The sequence below is a fragment of the Propithecus coquereli genome, unplaced genomic scaffold (genome assembly GCF_000956105.1).
Source record: "Propithecus coquereli isolate 6110/MARCELLA unplaced genomic scaffold, Pcoq_1.0 Scaffold256, whole genome shotgun sequence".
NCBI lineage: Eukaryota > Metazoa > Chordata > Mammalia > Primates > Indriidae > Propithecus > Propithecus coquereli.
Window position 1 is genome coordinate 2,320,168 of NW_012148130.1, and position 18,067 is coordinate 2,338,234.

Below are 18,067 nucleotides of genomic sequence, written 5' to 3' on the forward strand. Positions count from 1 at the left end.
TCCCTCCCCTAGCCAACATCTGCTCCTGTCCCAGTCCCACCTAATGCAGTGAGTGACAGCCAGAGATCTAAGATTTATTAATACCTCTCTTCAATTCAGTCTCCAAGTAGCAGCAGGGGTAGTTTTCAAAAACACCGATCTGACTGCTTTGTGCTCCTGCTCCCTTCTAAGGGATCCTGTAACTCGGGCTAAGAAGTAAACCTGGACCAGTTCCCAAGTGGCCTGGCCCTCCAATCTCAGACCCTTAACTTCACTCCCTGCCCCCCCAACTGTCCTCCTCTCTGCTTCCTTGGTCCCCAGTTCTCTTCTACCCAGGGCCCTCACCCGCTGTCCCTCCTGCGGGAATGCTCCAGCTCCCGCTCCTTACCTGGTTGGCCTCCTCTTCACATGAGGCTCAGCTTAAAACACACCACTTCCTTCCAGAGATGTTCTTTGCCTCCCAGTTTAAAGCAGACCTCTGTGCTTCTCTCCCTCTCTCAGGCCTGCTCTCTCCTCTCACATCACAATGTGTCACCATTTTCGGTCACCAGTGTGTGTGGGTGGTGCTATTCTTTACACCTCTCTTCCCTCCTGGGAGGGGTCACAGGAGGGCAGGTTTTATCTGCTGCTGCAGACCCAGTGCTGGGCATGTGGTGGGCAGTCCAGGTCTGTTGAATGAATGAAAGAATGGCCACACTCTAGTTCAAGCCCTCAGCTCTCACCTGGACAGTTACTAGAGCCTCCTCACTGGTCTTGCTACTTTCATTCTCTCTTTCTTCATTCCAATCCACCTTCCACAAGTGCTGACAAGAGTTCTAAAAAAACACATTTGATCCTGTCACTCCCTTGATTAAAAGCCCAAAGTTTCCCCCACAGCCTCCAGCGTCTGGTCCAAATTTTATCTTTCCAGCTTTGACTCCTGCCACTCCTCTGAGCCCCACACCTTGTGACTTAGCCACACTGTTACTTGATGTTCCTCCATATGCCAAGTTGTTCTCTCCAGCTTTAAAGGCTGTCCATACCCTCCTCCTACTCCTATGCACCCTTTAAAATCTCAGATCAAATGTCACTTTCTGAAAGCATTTCTCGGAACTTCCCCACTGAACTTAACTTTTAAAAAAATTTATGACATTTGATACATACTACAAAATACATATAGCAGGTGTCCTGTGGTACTTTGTTCATATCACTATGACAACACACGTCCCAGGACTCTCTGTCCATCCTTACTAAACTGAGAGCTGCTCAGAAGGCAAGGGCCAATCTGGCAACCATACACAGTAGGACTTACAGGCTATAACCAGCAAGAGTTCTTGGAATTAATTTCTGGTTCTAACTCTAGCCACCTGCTACATGATCTGGACAACCCACTTGCCTTCTCTTTGACTATTTCCTCATCTGTAAAACGGGGACAACTGCCCACTCTCCCATGCAGAGGCTACAGGCATTTGGAAACTTCTAATTCTCACAACAGTGCAAAGCACAGCACGATGACTGCTGCAGCGACCATGCCTGGCACTCTCTGAGAAGCAAACCTCTGGTGACCCTCGCTCTTAGACATCCTGACCAAAATCTGATGAAAATGTATCCACACAGCCGAAGACTTTCCTTACTGTGAAGGGCAATCAGTTTCAGCCTCAAGCTATAAATGACAAGCTGGCATTAAACCATACACAGTCCTTGCATTCTGAATAGCCATTTTTCAAATAAAATGTAAAGAGTATAAGGTAACTCATACTTAAATCATGAAGAGAGAGAAGGAGCTTTCTAGCCTGCAGCTCCCAGTCACCCAGGGCAGGGGTGGGTCTGGCTGATGCAGCCTGAGTGCTCTCAGGGCCCTAAGACTCCAGGGTCCCCACCCTCCCCCAGCCATGACACACAAACCTTTCTTGTTCTCTAAGTGGCATCCTGTGCCATCCTCGGCCAGAGCTGCCTCCAGATCTTGTTTACCAACAGCCCTCTACATGGTTCCAATCCCCTCCCCCTCAGTCACACTCTCCCCTACTTAAACACAAACAAAAACTCACAATGACTCAAATTTATAATTTCTGTTAACAGTGCAGAGAAGGCAGATTTTGTGCTCCCCACCCCACTAAAATAAAATCAGCCAGATACTTAGAAATCACTTCGTCAGATAGTATTAATAAAACATCTAGGTAAATAAAATATTTTCCACTTAGGATTTCTTTAATGGAAAATGAGATTAAATACTTTTCTTCTACAGTCTGTCAATCCAGATGGCAAATTTTGTTTCTAGTCAACCCAGATGAAACTAGGAGAGGAGATGGCATGGTTCAAAAGATTTCACCAAATCCACTGGCAATGTCAAACAGGAGCCCCTTGGATGGATACCGGACATGCATAGATAGCATATACCATAATGACTGCAAAAGAATCAGAATTTTAACTGCAATTTGTCAAGCTGAATTTTCTTCCCCAAATAAAATTATTTCTTAAAAACCAGGATCTATAATGTATTTCTGTTCCAAGTGAATGATGTCGAAACCATGCAACAGTGCAAAACCACGTATCCTTTCTGAGAGAAGGCTCCCAGATAACCTGACCCTTGTACATCAGGGCTGAGGTCACAAGAAGAGATTGGAACCAAGGGTTTCTACCTTAGTAAGCCTACTTTATCTTTTCCATTTGGTAAAAAAGTCATACTGAAACAGGAGGAAGAACATTAAATATATAATGGCAATACTTGGGGCTAAAAAGCCATTCCAATAGCTTTAAAAAATATAATCTATTTGGCAACTTCTATCTGCCATATTTAACAAATAATTATTAACAAATAATTCAGACATGTTCCTGAACAGTTTAGATATCTCAGGTTCCTTCCAGAATGAAACTGAAGATATTATAAACCTCAGTACATACTATAACACTGGCAAAAGCTATGTCATGTGATTCAATTTTAAGTGTCAGGATTTCTAATCATGTCAAAGGTGATTTTACAGCAACTATTTTCAAGAGCAAGAGAACTACTCCTTAGGTCAATGCCTGTCAAACATACATACAAAAGTTTTAGCTACAATTTAAGCAGCCTAAGGAAATGTCATCAAGTTCTTTGATCTGCATGAAATTTTCTGGTGATGTGAACAAAGTTTGGAATTCTACATTTTCTTATTTAGTTTTAAAGCACCTGCTATAGATACCTGAACAAGCCCCATAAAAATGCACAAAACAGTTCCCCCAAGGAAGAACAGGTAAAGGTCAACACATTAATCCAGCACATTTAAACCTGGGTAATACTAGGTAGGAGGCCCGAGTAAATGAAAAATGGGCTTAGCTCAAAGTGTAAAATAAGGCCCACTACCTTTGGTAGGAACGTATAAATTCTTACAGGGATTCTTAATGGCTAAGTCAGGATGCTACTTACTTCCTCATTAAAAAGTTTGCTAGTTTCTTTTTTGATTGGGTCTATAAGCTGGACTTGGCCTGCGGAAAAGCCCACTAGAAGAGAGACACTTTCTGCTGTGGCTGTTAGGTGGTTGAAGTCATGACAAGTAGGCTGTGTTCCTTTGTATATCCTTTTATCTATTGGTTTACTCAAGTCAGCAGCCTGGAGGAGAAAGAGAAAAATACATACGGTAAACAGCACATTGAGATGAGATATCTAAGTTACACCATTTTATACTCCATTACGATGTTTAATCTTAAAAACGAAGTTATTTAAAATATTTTTTCAGTTGTGATTTAACATTCATCTAACATTTTATAAAAGCACTTTCACATACCTTAGCCAATCAGATGTTGTTAGACTATTATGTTTATATTTTAATGATGTCACATTGTTTGCAACTCTTACTTTCACAACTTACTCTCCATCAAATAATACAAAGACTCCTGGACTTGAGGTAGAAAAATCCTTGCAATACTAAATTCAGTATTTTCAAAATGCATTCCAAGCATTTTCTAACAGAGTAACTCTAACCACATAAAAGCTCAGCTTTCAAATGTATCTATAGCACCTTAATGCCCACTGGCCAGTTACCTGTAACCCAGTGGTTCTCAAAGTATGGTCCCCAGACCAGAAGCGGCAGCAACAGCACTGCCTGGGAACTTAGAAATGCAAATCCTCCAGCTCCACCACAGACCCAGTGAATCAGAAACCACAGGGGTGGGCGCAGCGAGCTTAAGTTTAAAAAGCCTAGGTGATTCTGATGCCCACTCAAGCGTGAGAACCACTGCTGGAGCCAACTACATGCAGGTGGCTCCCCTTCTGGGTCACAGTTCCTCCTCTGTATTAGCTTTCAGGAACTTTCACTTACTGAGCCCATATTCAAATGCTTTACATGCATCATCTTTAATCCTTACAATAATCCTTCAAACTAGACAATATTTTACCCATTTTACAGATGAGAAAACAAGTTTAGGGAACTTAAATAACTTGGCAAAGTCACCATACCTACCTAGTAAGTGGTGGGGCTGGATTTGGAACCCAGGTCTGTTTGACCATAAAGGGGATGGGGAGAAAAAGTCAAAAGCAAATGATTTCTGACTTGGGTTAAAAATGATTTTTCAATGTGCCCCTTCCTTCCTTTTTTCAAGAAGGCTTCTTTTCTTCATGAGAAATGTCTGTGTAATCCCAATATACTGGGTATTTATTGTTGAAAGAAGGGAAACCCACCCTCTCCCACTCTTGTTTGGAAATCACAGGTGGAGACAACTAACCCTCTTGAACATGTCCTTGAAAACGTTAGTTTGCCCTGTGTGCCATTCTGGGGTTCACAGCCCCAGTTCTCTACTGACCACCCCTCCCTTAGGTTCTGAAGATTTTTTTTCCCAAAGAGGCCTGTGACATGGTACTGAGTATTCTAATGTTTGATTTTCAAACAACAAATACAAAAACTGAGTAGAAAAGAGAACCTCAAAATTACAGGCGTCTTTGAGCAAACTCAAAACTTGAGCATTTGGAAGTCTGGACCTGAGTGGTACGAGTGGTTCTGGGAGCCCCGGGGCAAAGGAATGAGGGTACATGCCATGCGGACACTCTCCCAGCCTCACCTCAGTTAAAACGGAGATGAGAATCTCTGTTCTACCAACCTCATGGGATTGTCTGGAGAATGAAATAAGAGAATATACACATCAAAGAGCCTTGAAAATATAATATAAAGTATGATACAAAACAAAAGGGAGTCCTGACTCTGGAGCAAGGAGAAAAGGGGCCAGGGAGGGGAATAACCACTGTGCCACGAGGCAGGTTAAAGGCAGCTCAGCAGAGGGCTGAGAGTGGCTGAGAGTGAGCGGTGGAGGGATATAGGAGGACACGTGGACGGGCTGTCTGAGAGCAGCGGCTCCTGCGCCGAGCTCTAAAGGCGGGAGAAAGAATTCTAGGCTAAGGGAACAACATAAGCAAGTCATCTCAGAACATGGAAGCTACCAGCAAAAGTAAAAATAGCTAAAAATACAAGATACAACTGGCAGCTAGAGAGCAAAAATCCAATTTGAAATATAAACAATTAAATTATACATGATCACTATGTCAGCATATATGACTCTCGAAACTTTTTTTTTTAAAGTTTGCTTAGGGAATTTTCCCCTAAAAGAATATACCTAAAATTATGCACTGAAATATATAAATCAACTCATAGGCTAGCCAAGAATTAACAGAGAAAACATTCTAATATGAATTAAATGAGCAAAACAAACAACAGAGGAAGTAAAAGCACCTATTTTTTCCAAGTATTGCTACCACTAGAGAGTTAAACTTACGCATCCCTCATAATATTAATAACTACATTAGCTTCAGTTCCTGGAACATTTATTTTATATCCCTGCACTCCAACATGGAACTTTAATGAAAAGATGTTAAGTATTTTAAATGCCAACTGAAAGATTTTTACTCTGAAATCAGGTAAATATTCCAAAAGCATCTGTTGGTTTTTACTAACTTGCTTAACAAACTTTCTTCCTAGATCACTTGCTCTCAAAGTGTACCAGTCCGTGAATAGTTTATTCGTCTGCAGTCAAATGTGCTGTCTGCAATACAGAAATTGGGAATAAGAGTTTAGAAACTTTTGCGGCAATTGACAAGAGTAATTTTATATCTGCTGAATCTAGTGATAAAAAAAGGGTCTGTATTCTGCATGTCTTTTTTCAGTTTCTTTGTCTAGTAATTCTTTACTTTACAAAAGTATCAATCCACACAGACTGAAAATTTTTCAAAGTTGGTCCTTCAACACCAGTGTGAGAAGCACTGTCCTAGAAGACACAAAAGTGGACATGGTCCCAAGGAACACTCTGACTCTCTCTTACCTAAGGTCACACTTTCCCAGCGGCACTGACCATACTACAACAGCAGATGTCGAGCCAGGCGACACGTCACCCACACCAAGCAAGAATTACTGTGAAGTCTGAGAGATTGCTAGGCATACATACACCCATAAGAAAGTTACATCTCTGAAAAATCCATGGACTCCACTATCAGTGCCTGAGCTTTTTGAAGCCCAATCCCAAACAGAGGAAAGTCAGGCCAACCAACCTTCATTTCAAACAGCACAATCATCTCCCACTCATCCTGTCCTCTTTTCTCTACAGCCAATCACCAAGTTATCTCTTTTTACATTGAGATGTGACCATCCTATTTCTTCCTCCCTTTCTCGTTTCTGTTTTTATTGGGAGTAGCAGTGCTGCCAACATGTACCCTGAGCTCATACACTTTTTTTTTAGAGATAGGGTCTTGCTCTATTGCCCAGGCTGGAATGCAGTAGCGCAATCATAGCTCACTGAACCTCTAACTCCTGGGCTCAAGCGATCCTCCTGTCTAGTCCTCCCGAGTAGCTGGGACTACAGACATGCACCACCACATGTCTGATTTTTTTAATTTTTTGTAGAAATGGGGTCTCCCTATGGTCTCTCAACTCCTGATTCAAGCGATCCTCCTGCCCTGGCCTCCCAAAGTACTGGGATTACAGGCATGAGCCACTGTGCCTGACCTCATTTTTAGTAGCAGTAGTAACTACCTGAGCCAGCTACTCTTCTTCCCCATGGGGTCATCAGCCTCTGGGAGATGGTTTCCCAGACAGAGGCAGTCTGGTAAGAAGGAAAAAGAGTCCAGACTTTGGAACCAGGCAAGCCTAGGTTCAAAAACCCTGCCTTCCCACTTGGTGGCTAGGTGGCTTTGGGCAAGGTGTAAGTGTCCTCTCGCTGAGGCTCAGAGAACAAAGCCCCTCTCCCTCCCCTGAGGGCAGTGGTGAGTGTTGCAGATAATGGACAGAAAGCACAGAGCATACAGTACAGCAGCTACTGTTATTAATTCATTCCAGTCACACCCCACCTCCGATCAAAATGCTTCTGTGGCTTCCTAATTTCTATCATATCAAAGTACCAAGCATCCCTGCCCTCTGGGGTCCAGCTCGTCCTCCCTGCAGCAATACCACCTTCTGTCCATTGAACACTTCCTATGCGCCAGGCCTGCTCCAGGAACTGTACACTCACCATCCCCTCCAATCTCACAGTCACCCTTCAAAGCTGGTACTAATGTCGTCCACATTTCACGGGTGAGGATACTGGGCAGGGCTCGGGGGTCACGGAGCTGCGCCCTCATCCTCTCCACTCTTCACTCGCCCTCCACACCACTCGTCATGAGTGTAGGTCCAGGTAGCTGGCCCCTCTTTCCTGGCTTCATTAAGCCGCCCTCTTGGTCAGGCTGGTCTCCCTTGCCCCCTTTCCCACAAATCCTGCCCATCGGTTAAACGGCACCCGCCCCCACCCCCCGGCAGGTATTTTCCAAGCCCCCATTCTTTGAGCTCACTCCTTTATCTCCATTCTCAGGCTCTTAATTCATTCCACAACATTTAGTATTTAATCACTTACATGATTTCAGAATTGTTTTATGTCTGTTATCATCAATTATAATAAAATTACAATAAAAACTCCTTTAAGGAGTAGATTTCTTTATTAAACAGTCACCATTGTATTGTTCTACAAGATTAGCTTTTGTTTTTCAGTTTTCTGGTGGATTCTGCATACTTCGGGATTTTTAAAAAATGCTTTGCATCCTAATTATTACCAATTATCTGAGTTCTCAGACATGAATTTATAGCAGAATCAATTTATTTAAACTTCTTACCAATTTGAGGAATTAGATCTTATTTGGTGTCTAGCTCAGCAGAGTAGCTATTAGGTTATTAAGTATGAAATGTCCGATTTCCTTAAGTACTAAGTGTGACAACTGATATCTCTGACATTTCACTTTGACAATTCTTGTTTTATGTTTATCGTGAAGGTACATCCTCAGTCTTTCAAATGCAGAGTTTGGCTTGTGATTATCCTTCAAAGTTTTTTTTTTTTTTTTTTTTTTGAGCCAGAGTCTCAACTGTGTTGCCCGGGCTAGAGTGAGTGCCGTGGCATCATCCTAGCTCACAGCAACCTCAAACTCCTGGACTCAAGCGATCCTCCTGCCTCAGCCTCCGAGTAGCTGGGACTACAGGCATGCGCCACCATGCCTGGCTAATTTTTTTTCTATATATTTTTAGTTGTCCAATTAATTTCTTTTTAATTTTAGTAGAGACGGGGTCTCGCTCTTGCTCAGGCTGGTTTCGAACTCCTGAGCTCAAACAATCCGCCCGCCTCTGCCTCCCAGAGAGCTAGGATTACAGGCGTGGGCCACCGCGCCCGGCCATCCTTCAAAGTTTTTTAAGAGCAATTTTTGTGAAACCATGGCTAAGTAAAAAAATTCATGTTATTTTCAAATATGAGTTCCCTTGTGGAACCAGTGCAGCACAGACAGCCTGAAGTATCAACGAAGTGTTTGGAAAGGATGTGGGTAATGAATACAAAGTACGTTGATGGTTTCAGAAGTTTTGTTCTGGTGATTTTAATCTTGAAAATGAGCCACATGGGCAACCTGATACCAAGGTGAATAAAGATGAGCTGTAGGAGAAGCGAATCCATCTCAACCTACATGTGAATTAGCAGCAAGGTTTGACATTACTAATCCAACAATATTGGACCATTTGAAACAAATTGGCAAGGTAGAGAAGCTGGATAGATGGGTTCCAAATGAATTAAACAAGCATCAAAAGAGAAATCATCTTGAAGCTTGCCTTTCTTTGCTGTCATGACATAAAGGTGAACCATTTCTAGACCATATTGTTACGTGTGATGAAAAATGGATTCTTTTTGACAATCACAGGCGTTAGGCACAACGGATGGATAAAGACGAAGTGCCAAAGCACAGTCCAAAACTGAATGTTCATCAAAAAAGTTAATAGTGTCTGTTTTGTGGTCCAGTGCTGGTATTATCCACTACAGCTTCATGAAACCTGGTCAACCAATTATAGTGGATCTGTACTGCAACCAATTGGGTGAAATGATGAGGATGCTTGTGATTAAGCGGCTGAGACTGGCCAACAGAGACAGGCCAATCCTTTTGCAAGACAACACTCGACCACATGTTCCAGAAACAGTGCTGCTCAAAATACAGAAGCTGGACTTGGAAACTCTCTGTCATCCACTGTATTCACCAGATCCTGCACCAATTGACCACCACTTTTTCCAGACTTTGGACCACTCCTTACAAGCAAAAATATTCAATTCTCGACAAGCTGTGACAAACCACCTTTCATGATTTCATCACCACTCGCTCTCCAGGCTTCTTTGCTGCTGGCATAAACAAGCTACTGGTAAGATGGCAAAATTCTGTCAACAGTTTAGGTGGATACTTTGACTAATTGTACTGCTTCTTGTTTGAAATATCATAAACTAAACTTCCGATTCGAAATCGGACATTTCATATTTAATGATGTAATAGTATGTCACGAATGCTCAATATTCGTTGAATGAATTAAACCATGATTGTTTCTGAATTTTTTCAATGGAAAGATTAAATTTTATCATTATGCTCATGAGTTTCTGCATAAGGAGTTACTGATTACAAATAATTTGTCAGTGTCTCATCATGCTTATCAGATTCTCAACTTAACAGAAAAATTTTAAATGATGGTTTTAAAATTGCTGGTTATAAAAGCTCCAATCAATAAGTAAATGTTTTTAATTATCATGCTTCTTTTTTCCTTGGACTTTTGATCCTTAAAAATCTCTGGAATTGTTTTCCTGAGGAATACTGCTATAATACAGAATCAGCTTGGTCAGTTTAGCACCAAGGGCCTAACGTATTAATACTTGAGGAATTTATCTTTTCAGCACCACAAAGGGTCTGCCAAAGAAACCTTCCAGGTCCAGCTCACACCTTCAACCCAGCCCACCTGCCCACCTTTCCCTCGGGAATGTGGAAGAGGGGCTTGACCCTGTGGGGGCTCGCCCACCAAAGGGAAGAGCCTACAGACCCACTCCCATGGGCCCAGTGGGACTTGGCAGGGCTTCGGGAAGCCTGTGGTGTCAAGAGCAACAGCCATGCCATGTCACATGGGCCTGTGCCAAGTTTTGTTCATGGGAACCAGCTACGGGATACTCCTGAGTACCCAAAAGCATTTGATGTGATATGAAAAATATCTCAGACCTTTTGTGAAAAATGCATGAAAATTATAATTTTAGACAAGATTTTAAATGTACTGGGGAGAGTAGGTGTAGGTATTACTTTCCCTAAATTTCACATCTTCCTCTCCCAACCTCATTTGAGAATCACCTGAGAGAGAACCAGTTTTGCAATCTTGCCAGAAAAGAGTAAAATGTCCTGTTGCCGGCACATCCAACAGCTGCCAAATGCCTAAGGCAGACAAGAAGCTCACCTTGCCTACACCTGAGATCACTCTCTTCTTCCTAAGCCCATTCCTCCCATACTTAAGCCCTCCCTCCCCAGCTTTAAACTTACTGCTCAGTTGAGTCCCCTGGCAGCCCTGCCCAAAGGACAGCTTCACAGCCCTCATCCCGCCTGTCCTTCCACAGTTCGAACCCAGCCTGGCTCTGCCCCAGTCTCCTTCCACCCATTTCCAACCCCATCCAAGTCATCCCACACGCCTGCCCAACGCATCTTCAGGAAGCCTTGGGTCCCACTCCCACTCAAAACCTCTGTGTTCTGCAAGGCCTACAGCTGTGCACTCACAGGCAACCCAGTGTGGCCCTAGCACCCCGCCCCTCACATACATCACCTCTGAAGGCCCATGGCTGCTGCCTGTGCTCACATACCTGGCCTTCCCTTACATTCCTTCTTTCACCTAGAGACCCGTCCCTACCCCCAACATCCACACAAATTGTGCTCACACCAGCACAGATGTCTACTTCCTCCTGACCTCACTCACCTACGTGTAACATTCTTTCACTGCCCTTCACTAAGTGCCTGTCACTATGTGCCACATTTATTAGCTGTAATATGTTAAATACATTCCACTTATTGTGAAAGTCCAGTTCCTTTTAAAAACAAGAAAAAGGCCAAGAGGCTGCTGAGTCACTGGAAGCCTGAATGGTTTAATCAAAATAGCTGGAGCAGTGTGAGTGGCATCAAAGGTCACCCTATGCCATTTTGAAAATCAGAAGAGAACTGATATAGTGTCTTCTATTATCATTCCTCTTGACCACATCTCAGACAAGCAAAATAGGGACCAAAAGTGATCAAGGGATTACTTCCCAGGGCCACAAAGGATCACCTACTTGAAAAGAAAAACTGGGGCCTATCTTACAACCCGAGATGCAAAGTAAACTGCATCACAAAGACTGGTCCAGTTTTTCTTGGGGGAACTTTTAACCTAGTCAGCCTCGGCGCTTCTTGTGCCTGTTGGGGATTAGTCCCCAGCCCGCCCTGGGCTTAGTCCCCAGACCATAACTGCTGGTCATCCTGTTGGAACTAGGGACATACCAAAGCCTTCCAAGCCATGGGCATGAATGAAGAGACCCCAGCCACTCAGAGCTGAGAGAGATATTCACTTTTTGAACAAACCTCAATGTACTTAAACCAAAGTTTTCTTCAACATAGTGGGAAATAACTGGGTCTAATGACAAAAATAGCACACAATGATTTTCAAACATCTTCACTGCCCACAGTTCACATGCAGGTGAACAGTTTAACACTCAAGTAACAAGCTATATGGCACCACACAGATGCCAGTTCTACAGTCCAACCCATCTGCCCCTGAAGGAGAAACAAAACCAAGTTCACCTTATTAAACACCTACACAATCCATCTTTCCCACAGTCTCTTCAGTTCAATAGTTACATCCAAAATATTTGCACAACTGGCATTAACAGTATGTAAAGAGTTCAACACTTGTTTAAAAAATGTATCTCTCTCACAAACATAAGAAGTCAGGTAGGCTTTGCATCACTTATCCTAGTAGGAAAAACATTGATCAACTGCACAGTGTCAATGTTTCAAAAAGGACAGGAACTTAACTGTGTTATCCACCACTGTAACCCTAACTCCTACTAGAGGGCCTGGCACACAGAAGGGAACCAATTCTGAAAATGGAGGGAAAGAAATGTAAAGTGATAGAAACCAAGAGACCTACAGCCGGACATACATAAAGACAATATATGATCCTTTTGCTGACCAAAATCCTACCAAACAAATAAATGCCTTCTTGGGTGCCCATCTTGTGAAAGTAAACAGCTTCCATCAGCAAATACTGGTACGTCACTTTATGGTTCAGAGCACCTTCAGGCAGCAGCTCTTTGAACTCTCGCTACAATCCTATGCAGTAAAGTACTATTGCCACTCCCATTTTATAAACAAGAAAACAGAATTAGCTGTGTGGAAGAACCAAGTAGAATCAGCTGCCTAGAGTCCGGCCATCTAAATTCAGCCCCTGTATGACAATAGCAGCAGAAGCCAAATTTCAGCACATTTTCCTTCCAATATAATTTTCCAAAACAAGACGGTAGCTTCCTTTTCTTAGTTTCCATTCCTCGCTCATCCTCATACAGACTTGTACGTAGCCCACACGTGCCTGGCATACCAGACCCATCCCCTTTACTAAAAACAAACCACTGGTGTCACTTGCAAGCATGCTTCTGATGGGCTCCGTCCCTGGAATGAGCACCTACCACTCATGTTCCAGAGCATCCCGTCGCATGCACAGCAGAATAAGGCCATGAGAGATGGGAACGAGGTACAGGAGGAGGCAGGCAGTACAACGAGCCAGACATGAGCCTGTCAGAAAGCGGGCAAACAGTGAGCCCTAAGATGTGTGGAATATTACCTTTATGTCATCCCCAAATGGGAGAGGCGCATAGTCACAAAATGCATAAAATGTGTTATGTGAAAATCTCACAGCAACAATCTCTGGAACTGCTTGCTGTTCACCAAACACATGCTTCTCAGAGAGCACAACAAAAGCTCCTACTTTGGAGATCTGCTTTGGGCGGGGCGGGGGTGGCCGCAGGGGAGAAAGCAGAGGGCTGGCATCATGTGCCAGCATCTTCTTCCCTGGCCCCACACTGTCAGTCAAGTATCTGCTGAAATAACAAGTCTCCGTAGTTATCACGTGTCATTTTCCCCAAGGCTAGGGACGAAGAAATGGCAGGAGTCTGTAGGACCTAGAAACTGTTAGATGTATTAAATCTACTCCTCTTCCCTCAGAGTAGTCTTTTAAAAACGAATTTAACAAGTGGCTGATCCACAACATTACCGCCATCTCTTCATCTTCTCATGCTGCACTCCATGTTCCACGTTTAGGTTAAGTCTCTTACCACACGGCGAATCACTACAAATGGCTGTCATGGTGCTTAGGCTAATGAAATACTGATTTCTTCATTAAAGAAAAACTATGAATAAACATTAAGATAAATTTAATTTGCACACATTTTAACACCAGATCTCATCACATTAAAATGCTGACTATATTCAAATGACCCATTTTTATTAAACCCTTCTGTTAAATATGCATAAGAAATATGCATTCCCATTCCAAAGGGAACACCAATATCTCAAATTGAAGAAAATGCAAAATGCTTTCATTTCTGCAAAAAATACCCATTTCAAATTCTTTGAAAAATTTTTTTAAAAGTTCCCCCTGAAAGGGGCAGAGGGAGGGAGAATTCTATGCCTTTTTGAAAGTCTGGAGACAACAGTGGTCAACCAAAGACAAATTACAAGACAGGGAGTAGTAGTTCTTCTGTGCTGCTTAACTAATATACTATTGTTTTTCTAACCTTTAGATGGTCCATGCGTTTATTACATTTCACAGAGCATATAAACAATTTTTAAATTTTCCAATTCAAGTTGCTGAGTAACATAAGCAGTGAGCTGCAGAGGAGCTCCCAATCTGAGCGAGAAATGCCCTAAATCTCAAATCGTGCAGAGGCCCTACAAACTCCTGCCATTTCTTCATCCTGTACCTACAGAAAAACTGAGGCCCAGGGAGGGGTGGTGATCTGCCCAAGGTTTCACAGTGCTTAGAACTGTAATTTTTGGGGGTGGGGTGGGGGAGGATCTCACTGTAACACCTATGCTGGACTCAAGTGATCCTCTCGCCTCAGCCTCCCGAGTAGCTAGGACTACACTGCGCCCAGGAGACTGCATTTTTAACCACATCGAGATGTCACTTTCTTTTCAATCACCCAACTTCAGTTGGAACAATGAACTATTGAATCTGTAACATAAAATTTCAAAAAATGACACTGATGTGCACCAGTAATTTTATATCAAGTGACAGCATTCTGACCCAGTATATTGCTGTGTTTTCAAACAGGAAGCAAGAGAGCTAGAAAGAGCGAGAGAACGTTAAATATATCTTACACATTAATGGAGATCAGCCACTAAAACAAGTGGCCAAAATACTCGAGTTGGCTTCTGTAATTCAAATAATCTCTGATTCAGCCACACCTCAGCTGAAGAAAGCAGCCTCAAATCAATGAGGGTTAACAGAGAGCTTATCTGTTCTAAACATTACTGCGAGGGAAAGCTTTGATTTCTCCTTCATCTGAAGTTGAACAGCATTAGTTGATCACCGCAACTATTCACTTGGCACTTGTGCTGTTAGCTATTTGTCATATATGTCTTATCTCCCCAATTAATCTAAAATTTTTTAGGGCTTAACTTTCTTCTACGCCACTTCAGTAACAGCCACTCAGACATTTCTGATTTTTTTCTACCAGATTAAAAAAGCCTTTTTAGGCATCTGAAATTTATCAGGCCTTGTATAGCCCTCATAACTCAACAGCAGCCACTTTCAAAACTGTGGACTAGTAGGAGGGGCACACACAGGAATGTGGAGAGGCAGGCCTCACCTAAGTACCATGGGAGTATACACTACAGTCTTTATAAAGGGCAATTTGGCAAGATGTAGCAACACCCTTCTTTCCTTTTTTTTGAGACAGAGTCTCACTCTTTTGCCCGGGCTAGAATCAGCCTAGCTCACAGCAACCTCAAACTTCTGGGCTCAAGCAATCCTTCTGCCTCAGCCTCCTGAGTAGCTGGGACTACAGGCATGTGCCACCATGCCCGGCTAATTTTTTCTATATATTCTTTAGTTGTCCAATTAATTTCTTTGTATTTTTTTAGTAGAGACGGGGTCTTGCTCTTGCTCAGGCTGGTTTCGAACTCCTGAGCTCAAACAATCCGCCCGCCTCGGCCTCCCAGAGTGCTAGGATTACAGGCATGAGCCACCGCGCCCGGCCCCTTCTTTCCTTTTAACACAAATTCTACTCCTAGGAATTTATCCTTAGAAAATATTTTTCAAGTGCATAAACTATTTGTAGTAGCCAAATCTGTCCCAACCCAAATGTCCATCTATAGTAGGCTAGGTAAAGAGTAGGCTATACACAGACTACTACTCATAGAATACATGTGATAAGAATAAACATGAACATTAGCAAATCTCAAAAAATAATCTTGAGAGAAGGAAGTCAGATATAAAAGAAGTATATACTAAATAATTCTATTTATATAAAATAGAAAGCTAAATTAAACTCAATTCAAAAATAAGGAAAACTAATCTGTGATGCTGGAAATGAGGTCAGTGGTTACCTTCCCTTGAGGGGTGAGGGGAATGGGCCACAGGGGAGGCTTTTCTGGGGGTCCAGGAATGTGCTCCTTAATTTGTGGTTGATTCTCCTTGGTGAAAATTAACTGAGCTTTCCATTTATACTCATTCCAGTTTGCATAGAATGTGTATAACGTGTATAAAACTATCCTGAAAGTTTTTTGAAATGATGAGCAAATACATGCATGAAGATAGTCAACTCATCTTTGTTTATAACAAAACATTATTAACATCCATTGTGCTTCTCCAAAAAGGCGATAGGTAAATACATTATGTAGCCATTTAAATATCTTAAAGTTAAGATATTTACTTATTAGCAAAGAAGGATATTATACACTGTATTATTAAGGGAAAAAATACAAAAATAAAAACATGATTCTAATGACAAAAGATGGCAAAGAAATCTTAAGTATTTGTATTTTAACCATATTGTTAGTAATAATAGTGTATTGTTATTTTAATATATCTTGTTAAATAAAGCAAAAAAGTTAATTCTATGAATGTCAATAGGAACCAAGATGTTCTACATAAAAGAGGTACAAACGTAAAATCATTAATCTTAAATTTTGACGAGGAAAGACCAATATGAACTCATGATGTATTTTTCTCCCTTAAAAAAGAACATTTTTCTAGCTCTGTCCAATAAAAAGGCACAGACCAATAGCCATAGGAACTTGTAGTGCCCAGATTGTGTTGCAAACATTATTTGCCACTAAAAGTAATCTAGACTCTTTGGATACCAGGTATGGGGCAGGAAATGAACAATCTGATACATCTTCTTGTGCCTTTGAGCAAGAAAGTTAGCAAAGACTACTGAAATTCGCTGAAAAAGACTTAGGAGGCAAAGTAAAGAGACTATCATTGGCCAGATGGGACAATTTAAACATAAAAACAGTATTACAGAATTGTCATGGATAAGAATCTGAGTTTATACTAATATCACTAAATAGAAGAGAAAGTTCTCCATTATAGTTGACTAAACACCCAATAAATGTAGGAAAAAAGGAATAACGGAATTTGAAAAAAATCACCATTTGACAACCACCACAGTAATGTATTCATTACTATTCAGCCAAAAATCATCAATCACATATCAATTACAAAGAGCAAAATGGAACTTTGTGACAGATTAATTTAGCAGAGACAACCTTAATCAACGTTAACATTACCAACACCGACTGGGACAAATCAGCACCATGGGCCTGCTGATATGCTGCCCTGAAAAGGACACGATATTGATTCTATCGTATTCCACCAAAAATGCAGACCCTGAATTTTTCATTATGATTTCATTGTGATTTTCATAATTTTCACCACGATTTTACCGTGAAAAAATATCAGACAAATCCAAATTGAGAGATATTCTACAAAATAACTGGTCTGAACTCAAAGAGTGTCAAGATCATCAAAACAAAAAAAGGCTAAGGCAGATTCCATTATTCCTTTTCTTCTACATTTATTGGGTATTAGTCTACTATAATGGAGAACTTTCTCTTCTCTTCTATTTATTGATGTAAGTATAAACTCAGATTCTTATTTTATTCCATGAAAATTCTATAGTATTGTTTTGATGTTCAAATTGTCCCATCTGTGGCCAGTGTTAGACTGAAGGAGACCAAAAAGACTGTGACTAATTATAGTGTATGAACCTGGACTGGATCCCAAACGAGGGAGAAAATGACTATTCAAAGGCAGCATTGGGACAATTGGTAAAATTTTAATGTGAATGGCGAATAAGAGTAATGTATCACTGTTTTCTGATTTTGATAAATGGAGTGGTTAGGTTAAGAGAAAGTCCTTGTTCTTGGGAAATAGAAGCTAAATCCATGTGGAAAAATGGGCATGATATTTACAAATTACTCTCAAATGATATATATTTTATATATACACACACATATATTGGGGCACAAATTGGAGCACAAATAAAACAAATGGGCAAATTTTAAGCAACTGGTCAATCTAGGTAATGGGCACATGAGAATTTTTTACACTATTCTTTTAACTTTTAAGTGTGAAATTATATTAAAATAATTTTTAAAAAGAGAAGCTTAAGAGTGCACATTGATTGCTTGAGCCCAGGAGTTTGAGGCTGCTGTGAGCTAGGCTGACACCACGGCACTCACTCTAGCCTGGGCAAAAGAGTGAGACTCTAGGCCGGGCGCGGTGGCTCACACCTGTAATCCTAGCTCTCTGGGAGGCCGAGG

At 41.6% G+C, this 18,067-nt stretch overlaps 1 protein-coding gene across 5 annotated transcripts in view; it reads right to left on the minus strand.

Moving 5' to 3' along the window:
* The window catches only part of WDR20 (WD repeat domain 20), an 83,786-nt gene that overhangs the window by 23,452 nt on the left and 42,267 nt on the right, over positions 1 to 18,067 (minus strand). For 3 of the 5 annotated variants that reach the window (XM_012647119.1, XM_012647120.1, XM_012647123.1), the window contains exon 2: positions 3,362 to 3,544. The exons of 1 other annotated variant lie outside the window; for it this stretch is intronic. In XM_012647119.1, the coding sequence (XP_012502573.1) occupies positions 3,362 to 3,544 (183 nt within the window). Of the gene's footprint in view, positions 1 to 701; positions 795 to 3,361; positions 3,545 to 18,067 lie in introns of all 5 variants that reach the window. One more of the 5 variants, XM_012647124.1, reaches the window with a different exon arrangement.